The sequence below is a fragment of the Staurois parvus genome, unplaced genomic scaffold (genome assembly GCF_062004578.1).
Source record: "Staurois parvus isolate SC_StPar_1 unplaced genomic scaffold, SC_StPar_1.0 ptg000099l, whole genome shotgun sequence".
Taxonomy (NCBI): domain Eukaryota; kingdom Metazoa; phylum Chordata; class Amphibia; order Anura; family Ranidae; genus Staurois; species Staurois parvus.
In genome coordinates this window covers 647,442-665,289 of record NW_028317895.1, presented here as the reverse complement: position 1 = coordinate 665,289, position 17,848 = coordinate 647,442, and the positions used below count along the sequence as shown (strand labels likewise).

The following is a 17,848-nucleotide window of genomic DNA, read 5'->3' as shown; positions in this document are numbered from 1 at the left end:
TAGCCAATAAGCACTACTGGGACACAGCAGATTGACACCTCCAGAAGTATCTGTAAGCAGATTGACACTTCAAAGGAAAATTTCTCTACAATAGAGAAGTATTCAGTGGCACAGGCAACAGGAGAAGTATTTACTTCATTCTTTTTACAGGGTGCTTTAATTTCAGCAACATTGGTAAAGCTACTTTCAATATGCCTGCTATATGCCTGTTATAATGATAATGCTTGTTTTCTGTGTACATAACAATTTCCCTTTTAAAGAAAAATAAAGCTTAAGTGTACCTGATAGCTTAAAGTATGCATAAACTTAGTATTTGAGGAGGTATGAGTACTAATTCTTAGAAGACAAGACAGATAGTACAGTCTAACTGGCCACATTATGGTACTGAATTCATTAATGCGTATCTGATCTTGATAATTCTGCACTGTTCTGACAGCACCTGGCAACATACTCCAGGATAAGAACAAGAGCAAAGACAACTAAGCATAGCATGAATATAACAGCAGCTTGTAGGAAAAAAATGTCACCCTTCATATAGCATGTGGGAAGCATAACAGAACGTGAATTTAAAAATAAGTCACTCACACAAAACAGAGCAAGTGACTCAATTGCACAAACATATTACACATGGATGGCACACAACGATACAGAGACGTGGTAATTATGCAAAACAAGCAAGTATGCACAAAAGAAATGACAGATCTAAATGGTATTTAATCAAAATGACAACTGACAGTTGTAAACTACTATGCAAGGCTGTAAGAGCCCAAACAAATGTGTTTTCTAAATCTGTACTATTAAACTTCTATTCTAATAATGTATTAATAACTTATGGGCTTTCCGTATTTCTTTGTGTGGCCAAGAGAAGATAGACCTGTTGGAAAGTTAAATTCATACTGTTCGGGCTCCTGAGTACTACTTTGGGTACAGTTCTGGATTTATGCTGTACTTCTTGTCCCCTTGGACAATTGCCTTGAACCAACAGCAAGCCTCCCCCAAATTTACTGACATTCCTTGATATTATAAAAAACTAGATCAGATATCATGCCTATATAAAGTGCATTGAGACTGGGAGTGGAGATGTGGGTCAAAGACAGTTTGCCAACTCTGGTTCAGTACATCTGGAATTGATGGCTAGAGGAATAAGGAAAATGAATCTCCTATCAAATCAAATTAATTCTCAGCGTACAGAGGCAGCAATGGGCACTATTCCACCAACAATAATATACAAACTGTCAAAAGACAGCAATAATTATGACAACTGTATTGTACTTGCAGGAATTTCAGCAGTCTCAGACATTTGACTAAACAAGAATGCAATATATAATGCTATAAGTCATGGTGTGTGGTGGCTACATGAAAATCCAACCCTGCTGAGACTTTAAGTGTTACTAAACCCACAACAGTAAAATCAGTCTGTATATGCAGTAACGCATGCTTGTTATACTCACTGTGGAACCTAAGGGGTTAATTCTCTGCATTGTGTAAAAAGGCTGTTTGATCCTTTCTTCTCTGCCCCTCTTGTTGAAATGACCACCTGATACAGACTCAACCCGTGGTCACATGCACATGCTCAGTTTGGAGTATATTGCATTATAGGTTTTTTTTTTCTTGGGAGAGTGCATGTGATTAGCACAGGGCCAATCAGCACTATCCAGACAGAGGTCAGGGGATTTCTATCCTCCTAGAGCAGAAAGTAAACTCCTCTTATAAGCTTTAGCTAGTGGTGGGCTGGACACAGATAGAAGTCACAAGACTGCTATATACTGCTGATGAGAAAAGATATTTAGCAGTTTATATTTACTAAAATAATTGCATTTCCGTGTTGTGTGTACTGTGGGAGCCCAGATATAGTGAATGCAGGGTCCTGGGCTTAATAATACTTTAATGGCTTCTGCAAGTGATCCCAGTCCATTTGGATGGACTGCCCCGTCAAAAACTAGTGTTCATTAAAGCTATCCTGCAGTCAAAATCCCCATTTCAGTACTTGTTATCCAGAAATTTACAGATTTACTGAATGGTACTCAGCACCCTCTAAACTAGCCTTATCACCCATCTACATCTAACTGTACAGATTACACTGCCCTTCCTCTGTCGAAGGCTTATATACATATACAGTACATACTCTGCAATAATGACATATTAGAATCTCAATGTGTAGGTTTCAATTGAATTGACTTTTTTGTAATTGCTAATTTTGGCAGCATGCAATGTCCCTTGTGACAGAACTTGCCACTAGTGATTGTCTAAGCTGGCACTTAGAGTTCTATTAAGTGAAGTATTACATGTCCCTCTTTACCTAAAAGAACTAATTTGGCAGTAAAGTATGTTACCACCTTTAAACTAAGTCTTAAAATTTACGGTATTTCTAAATTCCAGTCTTCAAGAGGCAGTGCCCTTCAGGCTAGCTTTGAGAACATAGAAGGTAGTAGTCAAATTACAAGTTCATTTTAATGAATATAGCTCCCAAAAGCATAAAACCAAAAGTGGAACACATGGGTTTTGTGAAATTTGACAAACCCATTCACTCTGTTGCACATAACATATTTAGTATCTGATGGATTTTGAACTCTTAGGAATATTCTACCTTTAGTATCTACAGCTTTTAAAGCTTATTGAATATAGGAGTGAAGGAGTGCTAAGTATGTGAAATTTAAGAAAACACCAGCAGTTTGGGGATTTATCTTTTACAATGTATAAAATGGGACTACGGACTTGCGGTGTCTTTAAGAGATGGAGGAGAAGGTTCAATTTGTTCCTTCCTTTCTTCAATGATAATTGTAGCTATATCCTCATCTGCATCCACATCAGATAGCTCTATATCTTCCAGCATACGATTGTCCTTGGGGGGCTCAGGAGACTCAGATGGTATAGGCTCAGCCTCAGGAGACAAAAGGACTTTCATCCCCCATGCCCTGGAAAGGGGACTCTGAGCCAATTGGAGAAGGACTACGGACGAGCCCCACAAAATCAAACTTGTCTGGATCCCCATTGGGACCCCATAAACTGTACCTTGATACCAAAAAATGCTTAAAAGCAAGAACATTACTTTTCACTTATCCCACTGCCCATTCCATAGATTCTTGCACTCTTGCAGAACGCATTCAACACTTCAGAATGTGTTAGATATCTGAGTGCCTTGCTGGGCATTGTTATTTAATCTACCAGTCTCTACACCACTATTGTGTTCTGTAGTCATGTTGGGCGGAGGATGGATTAACAACACTCATAGGGGTCTAGACATCAGTCATTCCCAGAAATGTTGGATGTTAAGATTATGCTGGAGGCCATAGCTCTGTAAGAGTACAAATATGAGCACTGGGAGCAGTTGAGTAATGGAGTATCTTCTTTCGGGCAACTGTTTTTTTTATTTTTTGGTAGTGATACAGTCCCTTTAAAATTGTCCATAATGTTATATATTAGTTCAATTTAAATACAATTGGTAATTATTGGGGCTCTTCTTGAACATAATTAAGAAACAAATAAACATTACTACAAAAGATTATTTTTCAAAGCTTCAGCTCAGAGATGAAAGGCTCATATATACAAGTGCTCTTTGTATGTCCTTGATGATACTTCAGGGTTTTTTTTCTGTTTTCTACTTACAGAGCCCAATTTGAAGCATGAATTGCTTTCGATTGCATCCTACATGAGGAAAACCAGTTTAAATAGTCTTACCTAAAGGAAATCTATGCCAAAAGAAAATGGTGGCTGCTGTTGCTGACCTCTCCTTCTAAAAATGTCATTTGCCTTGCAATCATCTTCCAAGTTCAACCCTGTCTGAGTCACTGGCCTAGAATCTGTATGCAGGTCAGGTGCTATGACTACTGTTACTTCACTTACTGCATGCTTGTTCCAGAACCAAGGCCTGACCCAGTATAATAAGATAATTGACTTGACAAATAGGAAGCAGATCAACCATAACAGTCCTTGTTTACAGGTTATATACAGTATATCTAAAGCAAAATTTTTGTACAGAGCAAGGGATAGGTAAATCCCATGTACTTTTTTAAAATGTATGTAAAGGCATTCATTTATTTAGTGTTGGAAGGGGATAGCCCCCCGTTGGGATTTTATTGCTGTCTGTATTCCCACTGGGAAGATTTACCCCTCTATTTGACCAGTGTTACTGAAGCAGAAAGTGATGGGGATTCCAAATTGTTAGTGTTGCCAGATCCAAAAGTGAAGGGAAATCGTCCAATTAGGACATGCATCCCTGCAAAACAAAAAATTTTAATGTGTGTATTCCATTCATTTTGGAGAGACCTCCCCTTATAGCCTGTTGGTTCTCTAGGTCAGGGACTAAAGGGAGCATATCCCATCCTCATCAAAACACAGGCAGCAAAAAATAACCCTTATACTCTTATCTGCTCTATGCATAGCAACCAAAAAAAAGTTTTGGCTTAAAATATGTACACTTTAAAGTTAACTCCAAAAAAAAGGATATATTGCAGTTTACCGGTCTTTAATGTGGTGGCTTCATTATTTTTCATTACACTTTTCTCATTATTTTCTAGTGATCCTGTGAATGACACACTTCCTGTCATACGGAGGAAATGTTCTCTCCTCCACTGTGTCTATAGAGGGAGCCATGGTTGTTACTCAAGCTTCAAATATGTCTATTATATGAGGATGGGGTATTAGTACTTTAGAAAAGGAAGACAGCAATGTTTCTGCTTTCAATTCATCTTGCAGGAAGTGACAAAAACATTGTATTTCTGACAGGATCAACAAGCATTTTTTGTACTTACTAAAAACATTCTCATCCTTAAAAATCAAAACTAATGCCACCGTATCTAAGAACTGAAAAGCTGCAATATATAGTAAGCTGCATTTTTGTTCCTGGGTAGAGACCCGTGAAGTCTGTGTTCCGTTGAGTTGAATTTCCTTTGATTCTTGTACAGAACACAACAAAAAAGTGAAAAGCAATCTACCTAGAGGAAAAGGTCTTATTTCCCAGAATGTCCTGGGAAAGGAAGTTTGTCACCTGAACAAATAGAAAGCGTGACCCTTCAAAGCAGAGAAACAGCAATAAAAATCTGACAGTGACTTTGACCCTTCCATACTCTAACCAAACAAAAAAAAAAAAAGTTTTGGCTTTAAATCTGGACATTTTAATTACAGCTACCCTGGCTAGGCCTAGGGCTAAACCAGACTGGTTTCCTGTGAGTACTTGCGGTGTTTTCCACATAGGATTAAGCAGAAACCTATTCCTTTTCCATGTTTCTGAGGTCCGTTGATGATTGAATGATGATTGGAACTGTAGGAGTCATATGCATGTCATATGGATAAACAAGTTCATAAGGGGTTTTGATAACATTATTATATAGAATAGAGAGTACTGACCTTAGAACATGTGTGGATCCATTAATTGTTGTGGTTGAACAGGGAACTGTTTGTCCTAGTATGGAAGGCCTTCTGTACTTCTCATCTCCGCAGCACAATATGATGAGGAAGGCACGCCTGAAAGACTTGTTCAAAAAGGCATAGAGGAAAGGGTTCAACCCTGAATTAATATAGCCTAACCAGAGAAAAGCCGTCCAAAGCTGCCCTGGTACACTGTAGTTTATGAAAGGGTCAATGACATTGGTGATAAAAAATGGTGCCCAGCACAGGCAGAAACAGCCCATTATAATGCACAATGTCTTAGCAGCTTTGGTCTCTGTCTTCATCCTGTGAGTGGTGTGCTGATCAGGATGCTGATGTCGATGGTCTGCTGGCGCTCCTGCCCGCTGTAATACTCCGATCTGTCTGGCATGTTCTCGCGCTGTGACATAAATTCGGTAGTAAGCAAGTACCATCAAGAAAAAAGGAATGTAAAAAGCTACCACTGAACATGTTATAGCATAGGGCTTGTTCACCATAAAAATACAATATGTTGAATTTGAGTCTTTGCTGAATTTTCTCTTTTCTATCTGGAAGAAAAGGATGAAAAAGAGAATTTTTATGGGTTCATTAAATTCAAAATGTACTTAAATGTACTGAAAATCAATGGAAAAACAAACAATAAAATAAGTAATGAAAATATTATTGTAGACCAATTATTCCCCATATTCCTTCATTAGCCAGTTACACAATACATCTGATAGACAGATGTTAAAAGCCAGCATTCAATCCAACCGGGAATTTATTAAAAAAGAATCATGACTTTCACTTATGACTAGCACACTCACCCTATTCTGTCTTAAAGTGTTAATAAACCTAGGACTCTGCAATCACTATATCTGGTCTCCCACATTACACAGAACAAGGAAATGCAATTAATTTAGTAAATATCAACTGCTAAAAACCTTTTCGCATCGGCATTTTATAGCAGTCTTGTGACTTCTATCAGTGTCCAGCTGAGCACTAGTTAAAGCTTGTAGGAAGAGTTTTTATTCTGCTCTGACTGCCCTATGAGACTGCATAGCCCCTGAACCTATGTCTGGACAGTGGTGATTGGCCCTGTGTTGATCAAATGCACCCTTCCAAAGAAAAAAAAAAAACTCTCTAGCAATACACACTAAACTGAGCATCTGCAGAGTGAATCCTTGAGCTCTGTACTATCAGCAGATGGATTGGGAACAGTGGAAGAAGGGGAGGATAAGAGAAGACAGGATCAAACATCCTTTTTACACAGAACCCCTTAGGTTCCACAGTGAGTAGGACAAGCAAGCTTTACTGCATATACAGACTGAGTGGTGGATTTAGTAACACTTTCAAGTACAACTATGGGCAACGTTTTCATTTTGGATAGAGTAAGGGGGGTTATAGCCCCTGTCAGATCTTTTTTTGCCATCTGTCTCATAGTCACAACAGGAAGTGAGAGGAAATCCCTGCAAATTAAGGGAATTCCTTGGGGACCCTCAGGTCACCACAACTAGTCTCACCATTTGAAGATTTCCCCTCTATTACATTTTTGGGGACAACCCAAAATATGGGATTTTATTTTACTTTCATTTTCAGGGATAATGGTAAACAGGACAAATAGAGAAGGTGAATCTCTTTAACGGCAGCACAGACAGCAATAAAAACTGACCAGCTTTCTATTCCCTTTCCACTCTATCCAAAACTAAAAAAAAAAAAAAATGATTTGTCTATAGTTATATTGTAGCCTCCCTGGCGGTATTCCCGAGTGTAGCTCAAAGTAAAATTGCAGTACCAAAAGCGGTAACTCCGATCTACACTCAGGAATACCATGCGGCACTGCTCCATGATTTGTTCTTCACTTACCTTGTCCTGCGCTCCCGCGATGTCCCTCCTGCAGTGTCCCCTGTAATGTCCTCCGGCGGAAGCTGGCATCTGTCTTCTGGGTTCCATCCCCTGCAAGCGTCGGGACGTACGGGGACGGAACGGCAGGGAATTTGAAAATGACAAAGTGACATTCACTAAATACACTAAAATAATATAGTAAAACATTACTGTATCAAACCATTTCACATACATGTTGTCCCTAGTGCTTTGTCCTGTGCCCTGCCTACATTTTTACTGTTCTTTCTGCCTGGAAACTGAGAAACGTCCAAGGCGTCCAAAAAGCTTCCCTTTAGGTCAAAATCGGTTTTAGGCCAGCTAGAGAACAGCGATAGTAAATTAGAACTACTTGCAGAATTGAGTGATAACGATTCGTGGGGAAATTCGTCATCAGACACTGAAAACGATTTTGCGACTTTGCTCATTGATGTGCGAACTTGGCACTATATTTCAAATTTCAGTGTTTTTGGTTTGATTATATTATTGAATTACATTTATTATTATATTATTTTTTATGATTATTTATTAAATTATAATTTATGATTTCGTGTTTCAAATTTTAACATACCCGGGATGTTTACTAGACTCTTGCTCGGACAGATTTCAGTGAGTTATTCCTAAAAATTTCAGGCATACAATAAAAAAAATACATATTTCCATGCAAAAAAAGGTACCGCTTTGAGCACAGAAATATGGACATAATCAGACCGCTAGGGAGGTTAATATCGACTTCAGGGTCTCCAAACTATGGCCCTCCAGGTGTTTAGGTCCCATTAGGCCTTGCAAGACTGACAGCCACAGGCAAGACTCCCAGAGACAGAGGCATGATGGGACTTTTAGTACTTGAACAGCTGGAGGGCCATAGTTTGGAGACCCCTACACAGTTGCACTTGACTAGGAGATGAAGTGGCAGCAAAGTAAGTCAAGCAGTTTGTATGGATTTGCATGGTGCTGCTTGTGCAATAGTGGAAGCTTCTCTACAGAATTATTGCAGAGATAATCCATCCAAAAAGAGGCTGAGGAAGGAACCAGACCAGTCTGTACTGTTCAACTGCAGTGTTACCTACAGGGTTTTTAGGGTGTGTAGGGACCTGTCTGTGCTGTCTGGTAAGGGAAATAAAAGGCCTGTTACACAGAATTACATATCATTTGGCAGGTTCCAATGTATTTTAACTATGTTTTTAGTTGCTTACCTGTAATTCAGCTTTAACGGATTATACAAAGTAAGTATCCACACATAGCCTCTGCTGCTCACTGGAACTTTTCTAAAAACCTGACATCTTACTGCAAGTAGTCAGTGTAAAAGATATTCTGACACGTTTTATAGTTGACATACTTAAGCAAGGAGGTGACTGTCAATTATGAAACATGTTGGTTGTCCTTCAACACTTTTTGTTGCCAAGTTTTCAATGAAAATTCCAGAGAAAAGTAGTTTCTTTTTTTGTTTAGCACTTATGACAAGAGTGGGCAAAGAGTTTTCAACTTGACCTGCTACTTTCATATTATTTGCTGCTTGGTATCATGAAATTATGACAGTCACTTTAATTGCCACACTTTGATGCCATTGAGGCTGATTTACTAAAGATGTCGAGCATACAAACTGAAAAAATTGAGTGAATATTCACTTCAATTATCCAATCACATGAAAAGGATCTGTTCATGTATTCAAAGTGATTAGGAAATTTGCTTTTTACATGATTGTATAAATTAAGTGAATATTTACATACTTTTTTTCTTGAGGTGCTTAAATACTAATCAGACCTTAGATGAAGGGGATACACCCCAAAACCTTGTCCTGAAATTTTGAATGTTAATGAAAATAAAAAAGGTATCATGGACAGTACTCAATTGTTTTTGTCAATTTCTTTAGTAATCCAGCCTCATTGTCTTTTAAAAGATCTACCGTATATATAAACAAGATGGTAATCTCAAACATTGGAATATTTTGTATGTATAGCCAAACTTTTTTGCATGGCATAGGAAAGATTAAAAGCTGCTCAATGTATTTTTTGCTATTAAAAGATTTCCCCTTTATCCTCGTTCTTATGAAAGCTCCAAATTTTGGTCCTTCCATCACTTTCAGTCCCAGTGATAATGGTCACCAGGACAAAGAGAGAATGAATCTCATTAAAGGGGACACAGGCAGCAATAAAAACCTGATGGGTTGTTTCCACAGTCCATCCAGATTAAAAAAAAAAGAGTAATGTATCTTTATGTTTTTTGTAATGTGAATTGTTTTTCATTTAATTTATGTTTGTATAAGGAAAATAAAGATTATATTAAAAAAAGATTTTTATCTATGCATATACCTTAGGATTTGGGCTACATGAATGTTTTTTTTTTCAGGAAAACTTCTTGTGAAAAACCACTATCAATTGATACTGCAGGAAACTACCTGGTCATTGCATATGATTAGTGTCATTGGATTCATTTTACATGCGTATACATAGTTGTGAAAAAAAAAAAAAATCACTCAACAGTCTCCTAAATGGGCCATTTTTTTGCTATTAATCTCCTATTCTCTTTTAGGTCTATGGAATAGAAGGAGAGATTAATCGCCAATAACTCCTGTTAGGAGACTAAACAGTGACATTACATGATCATGAGATCAATCAGTTGTACTACTGCAAATCTCTTGTGTAGCGGCTCTCATGAAAATTGATGTGACAGAAGGAATGGGACTGATGGAATGTGAATTTAGTAAGGAGAAAGATGTGATATGCATATTGTAAACTGCAATTTAAAAAAAAAACAGCAGCTTTTATGGTTCATTACTCATTTTTTTCTCCTTATTTTTAATGAAGATCACACCATTGAAATTCCTCACGGAGGTGACAATTACTGAATCTTAGTGTAGAAATAAGTAGAAAATGCTTGGTTCTGTCAAACTTTTGCAGGGAAACCTTTCCTATGATATTTTCTTATAATCTATTCAAGCATCTACTTTACTGCCTCGTCAATGGTGCATGCTATTCCACCCACTCTACTTTTCCTCTCACTAATTTACTGATCCTATTTCATCATATTCCATCCTCCTGCTATGCACTGTTCATTAAAGAATATGTAAACCCAACATTTCATATGCCTGCTGTACCCTGTACCTGTATGAAGAATTATCCTGTTCTTTTTGTATTGCTTCCTTTGTGTGAAATCAAACTGACCACACTAAGCACAAGAGCACAATCTGGTTAGTTCTTTAACTATGCTGGGAACTCAGTGTGCTTTCCTTCAAAGATCAAACGTGTTCTGACACTCTCCCCCTGCACAACCTTTAACTGGGAAGTTCAGGGTCCTGCTGATTCTCCTCCCCAGCTCTTAAGCAGCTGAGGACAGAGGGATTGTGATCACTTATAAAAAAAGGAAAAAAGTATTTATAATGTTTTTATAACTATACTCAAATGTTTTGCCTTTTATTTCTATATTTTAAACTGAATGGGTTGCTTTACAAGGTGAGGGTTTACAATCACTTTAAGTTACTTTTCAGAATGCTTTCATAAGATTCTTTAATAACTCAAAAACCATGCTGCAACTTACAGTGGAAGTAAAGGCAAATCCTAATGAACTATAAACCTACTCTCAGCCACATTCTGAGCCTAATCCATCTAGCCCTGAAAAAAAAAAAAATCAATATACTTACGGCAGCCACTCCAGTCTGGTCCCACACTGAACTGTCAGCGGCAGCTTCAGCGTATTGGAGTGTGCTGGAGAGGTAGGTGACAACAGAAGCCCCATAGTAACTCTATGAGTGATGCCAGTTTCCAGGCATTTCCCAGCCATTGCCGACTGTCTCCAGCACATAGAGCAGGGCTTACAATTTCAAGTCCTGAGCTACTAGCCAGGTCTTAGAGTTACATGCCACCAACAAACACACACAAACAGACACCTGTACACACACACTGACATGTACATATACACACACACAGAAACATGTACACACACGCCAGAGACACGTGTACACACACACACACACGTATACACATACAGACACGCATGCACACAGATACATGTACATACCAGGGGCGGACTGACCATTTGGAAACTCGGGCACTGCCCGAGGGCCCGGGGCCAGTAGGGAGCCCCATGAGATGCCCCTGGTACCTTTTTCATAGGCTTTTTTGAGTTTGGGCAAGGACACAGGGGCCCCATGATCCCCTATTGCCCAGGGGGGCACCATGAGTTGTCCGTCCGTCCCTGGTACATACACAGAAATACACACGTACAGACACATGTACATACACACAAACACGCACATCTACATGCACACACACAGACACATGTACACACACAGACACATGTACAATTGTACATGCATACACACAAAAAGTTGCAGTACTTCGTTGTTCACTGACAGATCCGGGTACTGCACTCTAGGGGAAGGCAGAGAGCACAGCACACACTCCTTGCTTTGCTTTCACTACACTCAGCTATTGAGCAGTCTGATGGCTCCCAGTGCCAATGACAGATCCGGCCTGAGCTCCGAGCCTGCTCAGCAAGACGGCCCTGGGGGACACACTCGCCCCCCACCATAAGTGGAAATTTCAAGCCCTGACAGAGCATGCCTCTGGAAACCAGATCGGCTGCAGAACGGGTAAGTATAGCAATTTTTTTCTTTACAGGGCTAGATAGGTTAGGCTTAACCACTTTCAGTGCTATCATACTTTGAATGAGAATTGTGCGGTCATGCAACACTGTACCCATATGATTTTTTTTGCATTTTTTTTGAGACAGATAAGACTATTTTGGTAGTATTTATTCACCACTTGGATTTTTATTGCTATATAAATGAAAAAGACCAAACAGTTTGAAAAGTTTTTTCTTATAACATTTTGCAAATAATCTTTCTTCATAAATCTTAGCCAAAGTGTATTTATCTATCTTTTCAGCACAAAAAAACAAAACAAAAACAATTTAGTTTATAACCAAAAATTATAATTTTCAACTACTACTTTTGTTTTCTTTTTTTTACACTGATTGCTTTTTGATAAAGGCTGTAAAAGCAATAATTTCTCCTTCTCACTGGCTGCATTCCTGCAGCCATTGAGAAATACTGGCCAATCACTGATCACATGAATCACACAGATCCCATACAGTGATCTGTGTTCCACTGTGTTCTCCGGACACAATGGGCACTGATTGCAGTGCCACATGCTCCCAGGGAGCGGGCACAGGCAATGGATGTGGGGGGACATTTAGAAATGTCCACCCGCATCAGCAGCACTCCTGCCTGGCCGTTTATTGGCATGGGCCGGACAGGAAGAGGTTAAAATGTGGCTGCGAGTTGGTTTAGATTAGGTTTAGATTAGGTGTTGCCTTTACTTCCACTTTAAAGCGTATGGTCAAAAAATATAAAATCATTCATTTCCATATTGTATTTTAATTATTTCTAGACAACTCCTATTAATCTGAATGATCTTGAAATTTGTAAGCTTACTTTAAGAGCATCCCCACACATTTACTTCTTTGAAGTCCATGACATGTATTCACTACATTATGTGAGTAGGCACTGCTGTGTCACACATTTCACAGAGTCTGCCTTCTGAACTGCAGAGGTACTGAGAGGAGGAGTTTCAGTACAGGAATCCCTGCTTTGCAAGCAGCAAGGTACCATGGGATATGAAGTCCTTACAAATTGGAAGTAAACAGAAGAGGAGAAGATGCAAAGCATGCAAGGAATCCAGGAAGATGTGGAAGAGATGGCCAGCAGACCGGGAGAATGCATGAAAGGAGATTATTCAAGTAAGCATCAGGGGACTAATACTAGTAAAGCAAATGTTAATGCTAATACTACAGCTAATGCTCATGCACATTTATCAGCACACATGAGCTAATATCCAGCATGCACTAACACATAAGCGTGTCTCTGTGCACCAGCGTGCATCGGCGCCAAGCGGTCTATTTAAAGGAGATCCTGGTGTGTGCTAATCGCTGGATGTTATTCAGCTTCCCCATGACCTGTGTTCCTGCTTATGCTGGCTGATCTCCCGTTGCTGACCCAGCTAGTCATTCCTGACCTTGCTCTATGGATTTAGATACCGACCTTAACTTGTCTCTGACTATTCTCTGCCTGCTTCCCTGGTTCTGACCTCAGCCTGATACTGGACCTTGCTCTGCTTGCTTCTCTGGTATTGAACCCGGCCTGCTACCTGACCACACTTCTGCCTTATCATGTATGACCCTGGCTCATCCTGACTACGTCTCTGACCCTTGCAATTACCTGCTACCAAGCTATTGGTACCCATGCTTCTTTGAGCCTTGCACCTCTGTCACTACCTTCAGGGGTGCTCGGGCCAGAGCCGCAAGGGAAGCTCTCTCGTCAGTTTGGCCTCCAACCAAGTGGAAGCGAGTACCTGATGGAGAGAGCTGCACCACTGCTCTGAAGCACAGTGCTGGATCGAAGTCAGACTCAGGTAAGTATTTAGGGGGGCTGGGGGGGGGGGAGGGCTGACAATAGAAGCTATTCTACCTAATACAAGGTAAAAAAAACCTTCAGCCTTTGCAACCACTTTAACCATTTTGGCCTTAGAGCATTTTTTTTTTCATTTTTTCACACATGTAAAAATCTGTATTTATGGCTATAAAATTACTTAGATCGGAAAGCAGAGATCCTGTAAAATAAAAAGATAGTAGTTGCAATTGTGTCCATTGCTAGATATTTGTGCAACTGTATATCCACACATTTTCAAGAGAAGATATAAAATTAATTTTAGTGCAAACACACACAATGTAATAACCAACTTTTTGTTAAAATATAAAAGATGAGGTTGTGTTGAGTGAATAGATACCAAACATGTCAAGTCTTAAAATTAAAGTTGCCCATAATATCTCAGAAAACTACTGTACCCAAAAATCTCCATAGATGGCACTTTAAAAGCCTTCGCTACTCATCAGTTTAGAGTTAACTATGAGCTCTAGTGCTAGAATTATTGCTGTTACTCTGATGTTTGTAGGGATACCTCACGAATGTGGTACTATTGCAGTTTATATACAGGTGCACACCCCAGGTGTGCGTTTGGGGGTGTGTGAAGGGCAACAGGGATTACGGTTAATTTTTTCAATACATTTTATTATAGATTTTTAACCGTTTTTATTTTATTTACCTTTATTGTTATCACAAGTGGATGTGCACTGATTGCACAGTGAAAGTGATTGCTGGCTATGGAGCCGCTGGATCACTTTCACGACGTGAGTCGGCTGAGGAGACAAGGTACACAGCCATTAGTTTGTGTATAACCCTTAGTTCTTTGGACGTACTAGGTATGCCTTAAGAGCTGAACTAGCTAATCATGCTAGGGGATCATGCTCTGCTTCAGTATGTCACAGTACATGTTGGCATTCATGGTTCCCTCAATGAACTGTAGCTCCCCAGTGCCGGCAGCACTCATGCAGCCCCAGACCATGACACTCCCACCACCATGCTTGACTATAGGCAAGACACACTTGTCTTTGTACTCCTCACCAGGTTGCCACCACACACTTTTGACGCCATCTGAACCAAATCAGTTTATCTTGGTCTCATTAGACCGCAGGACATGGTTCCAGTAATCCATGTCCTTAGTCTGCTTGTCTTCAGCAAACTGTTTGTGGGCATTCTTGTGCATCATCTTTAAAAGAGGCTTCCTTCTGAGATACAGCCATGCAGACCAATTTGAGGGGCGCATGGTCTGAGCACTGACAGGATGACCCTGCACCCCTTCAACCTCTGCAGCAATGCTGGCAGCACTATGTCTATTTCCCAAAAACAACCTCTGGATATTATCTCTGAGCACATGCACTCAACTCCCTTGGTCGACCATAGCGAGGCCTGTTCAGAGTGGAACCTGTCCTGTTAAACCGCTGTATGGTCTTGGCCATCATGCTGCAGCTCAGTTTCAGGGTCTTGGCAATCTTCTTATAGCCTAGGCCATCTTCATGTTGAGCAACAATTCTTTTTTTTCAGATCCTCAGAGAGTTCTTTGCCATGAGGTGCCATGTTGAACTTCCAGTGACCAGTATGAGAGAATGAGAGCGATAACACCAAATGTAACAAACCTGCTCCCCATTCACACCAGAGACCTTGTAACACTAACGAGTCACATGATACCGGGGAGGGAAAATGCGAATTGGGCCCAATTTGGACATTTTCACTTAGGGGTGTACTCACTTTTGTTGCCAGTGATTTTGATATTAATGGCTGTGTGTTGAGTTATTTTGAGGGTACAACAAATTTACACTGTTATACAAGCTGTACACTCACTACTTTACATTGTAGCAAAGTGTCATTTCTACAGTGTTATCACATGAAAAGATACAAGAAATTATTTACAAAAATGTGAGGGGTGTACCCACTTCTGTGGATTATATATACTGTATATATATATATACTGTATATACCCCCTGCATCTGCTGTGGATAGCAGTACAGTCACCACCACATCAGTCAGTGTCACCAGACAAGTGCAGCTAGCTACAGTGTTTCTGATTCCCAACAACACCAGTCACGTTATCACCAGATCAGTGTAAAACAGCAACAGTTCTTAATCACTGGTGCACCAGTCACAGTGTCTGCAGACCAGTATAAGCCAGCGACAGTGTTCCTGATCACAGCTACACCAGTCCCAGTGTCAACAGACCAGTGTGCACCATCAACAGTGTTCCAGATCTCTACCACACCAATCTTAGTTTCACCAGACAAGTGTAATCCAGCAAGTGTTTCTGACTGCTTCCACACCAGTCCCCAGTGTTGCCAGACCAGTGTATGCCAGCAACAGTTTTCCAGATCACCACTACACCAGAACCAGTGTCACCAGACAAGTTTTCTGCAAGCAACAGAGTTCCTGATCACCATCACACCAATTCAAGTTTCACCATACCAATGTAAGACAACAGTGTTCCTGTTTGCTGCCACACCAGTACCAGTGTCGCCAGACCAGTGTTAACCAGCAATGATGTTCCTGATCACCAACTCACCAGTCCCAGTGTCACCATAATAGTGCAGTAACTCACAGTGTCCCCAATCACCACTACACAAGTCATAGTGTCCCCAATTGCCTACACACCAGTCGCAGTGTCACCAGACCAGTTCAGCCAGCAACAGTGTTCCTGATCCACACCAGTCCCTGTATCATAAAATCAGTGTAATCCAGCAAAAGTGTTCCTGATTGCTGCCACACCAGTCTCCAGTGTTTCCACACCAGTATAAACCAGAAACAGTGTTCCTGACCACCGCCACGCCAGTCAGTTTCTCCAAACCAGTGTAAGCCAGCAACTGTGTTCCTGATTTCTGTCACACCAGTCCTCATTGTTGCCAGACCAGTGTAAACAGGCAACAGTGTTCCTGATTATCGTCACACCAGTCACAGTGTCATCAGACCAGTGCAAGCCAGAAACAGTGTTCCTGATGAGCAACACACCAGTCCTAGTGTCTCCAGACCAGTGTAAGCCATCAACAGTGTTCCTGACCACTGCCACACCAGTAACAATGTTACCAGATCAGTGCAGCCAGAAACAATATTCCTGATCACTAACTACACCAGTGCCTGTGCAATCAGAACCAGTGCAACCATCATCAATGTCCCTGATTGCCACCACATCAGTACTTACCTTTGCCTGTTTGCTGACCATGTTTGTGCTTGCCAACTGAACTGATCCATCTGCATGTCCTACAGACTATGTTCCTGGGAGACACCAGTCCCAGACATCCAATGCGGATAACTGCTCTCCTGGAACCATAGGTACTCTTTTGTTTTTCCTGCCTTCAGCCTCCTGTACTTCCAGGCCAGTGAACACCCTAAGTTTAAATATGCTAAATAAATTCCAGTTGCACCAAAACAAAAGGTGTTCAAACTTTTACAGTTTGTTTTCTCTCTAAAGCAGCGACAGTCAGAATAGAGAAGCCTGTCCATGCCAGTAGCTGCAGAATTGAACACGAATGTAAATTTCAGCACCACATCACTTCTAAAGAGGTCCAGATATGAATTCATTGCAATTCAAACACATTTTTTTTTGGGGGGGGGGGGGTCCAAAAATTCCCCCTTCATCAGGGATTAATTGAAAACAATGTGAATAGGTTAGAAATAGACCTTTAATGTGTAGACCTTTCCAGTGTGATTACAAGAACAGGTCTTGTCAGCAGCTGTTATGACAACCAAATCACAGAGAGTAAATGTCCTATTCTGCAGAATGCTAAGAGGAGACAGGCTTACTACCTAGAATTTGGCTGCTTTAGAAAGAAATAAAACTGTATGGCATTAGACATATTTTGTTTTCATGCATCTGGAGTGTACGTAGCTATTAAACACTTTCTGCTGTCATCCCTGGACCTTTCAAGACAATCTGAATGCCGGGAGGCAATGACAGGTTTTCCGGTCATGTAACTGCTATGATTAGCTGTCACATGATTGGCAGCTCCTGATTGTTAACAATAGATGGGCTGTCCATAATAGTATGTATCCCTGCATGTAGATTGTGGGGGAAAGGGCCACATCACAGAAAGGTTCATGGTCAATGCCACTCCACTTTCTTCCCTGTACAATCATTGCATATGAAACCTCTTGCCCAATAGGAGTAGTGAGGCCAATAGGAATTACCTAAAATCTCAGCATATTCAGCAAGTACATTTGTAATGTTTAATTACATTTGTA

General features: G+C 40.3%; 1 protein-coding gene across 3 annotated transcripts in view; it reads right to left on the bottom strand.

Annotated features, from left to right (window-relative positions):
* Positions 1 to 17,848, bottom strand: part of HTR4 (5-hydroxytryptamine receptor 4) — a 637,984-nt gene that overhangs the window by 200,045 nt on the left and 420,091 nt on the right. For all 3 annotated transcript variants that reach the window (XM_089671102.1, XM_089671101.1, XM_089671103.1), the window contains one exon: positions 5,347 to 5,915. In XM_089671102.1, the coding sequence (XP_089527228.1) occupies positions 5,347 to 5,915 (569 nt within the window). The remainder of the gene's footprint in view (positions 1 to 5,346; positions 5,916 to 17,848) is intronic.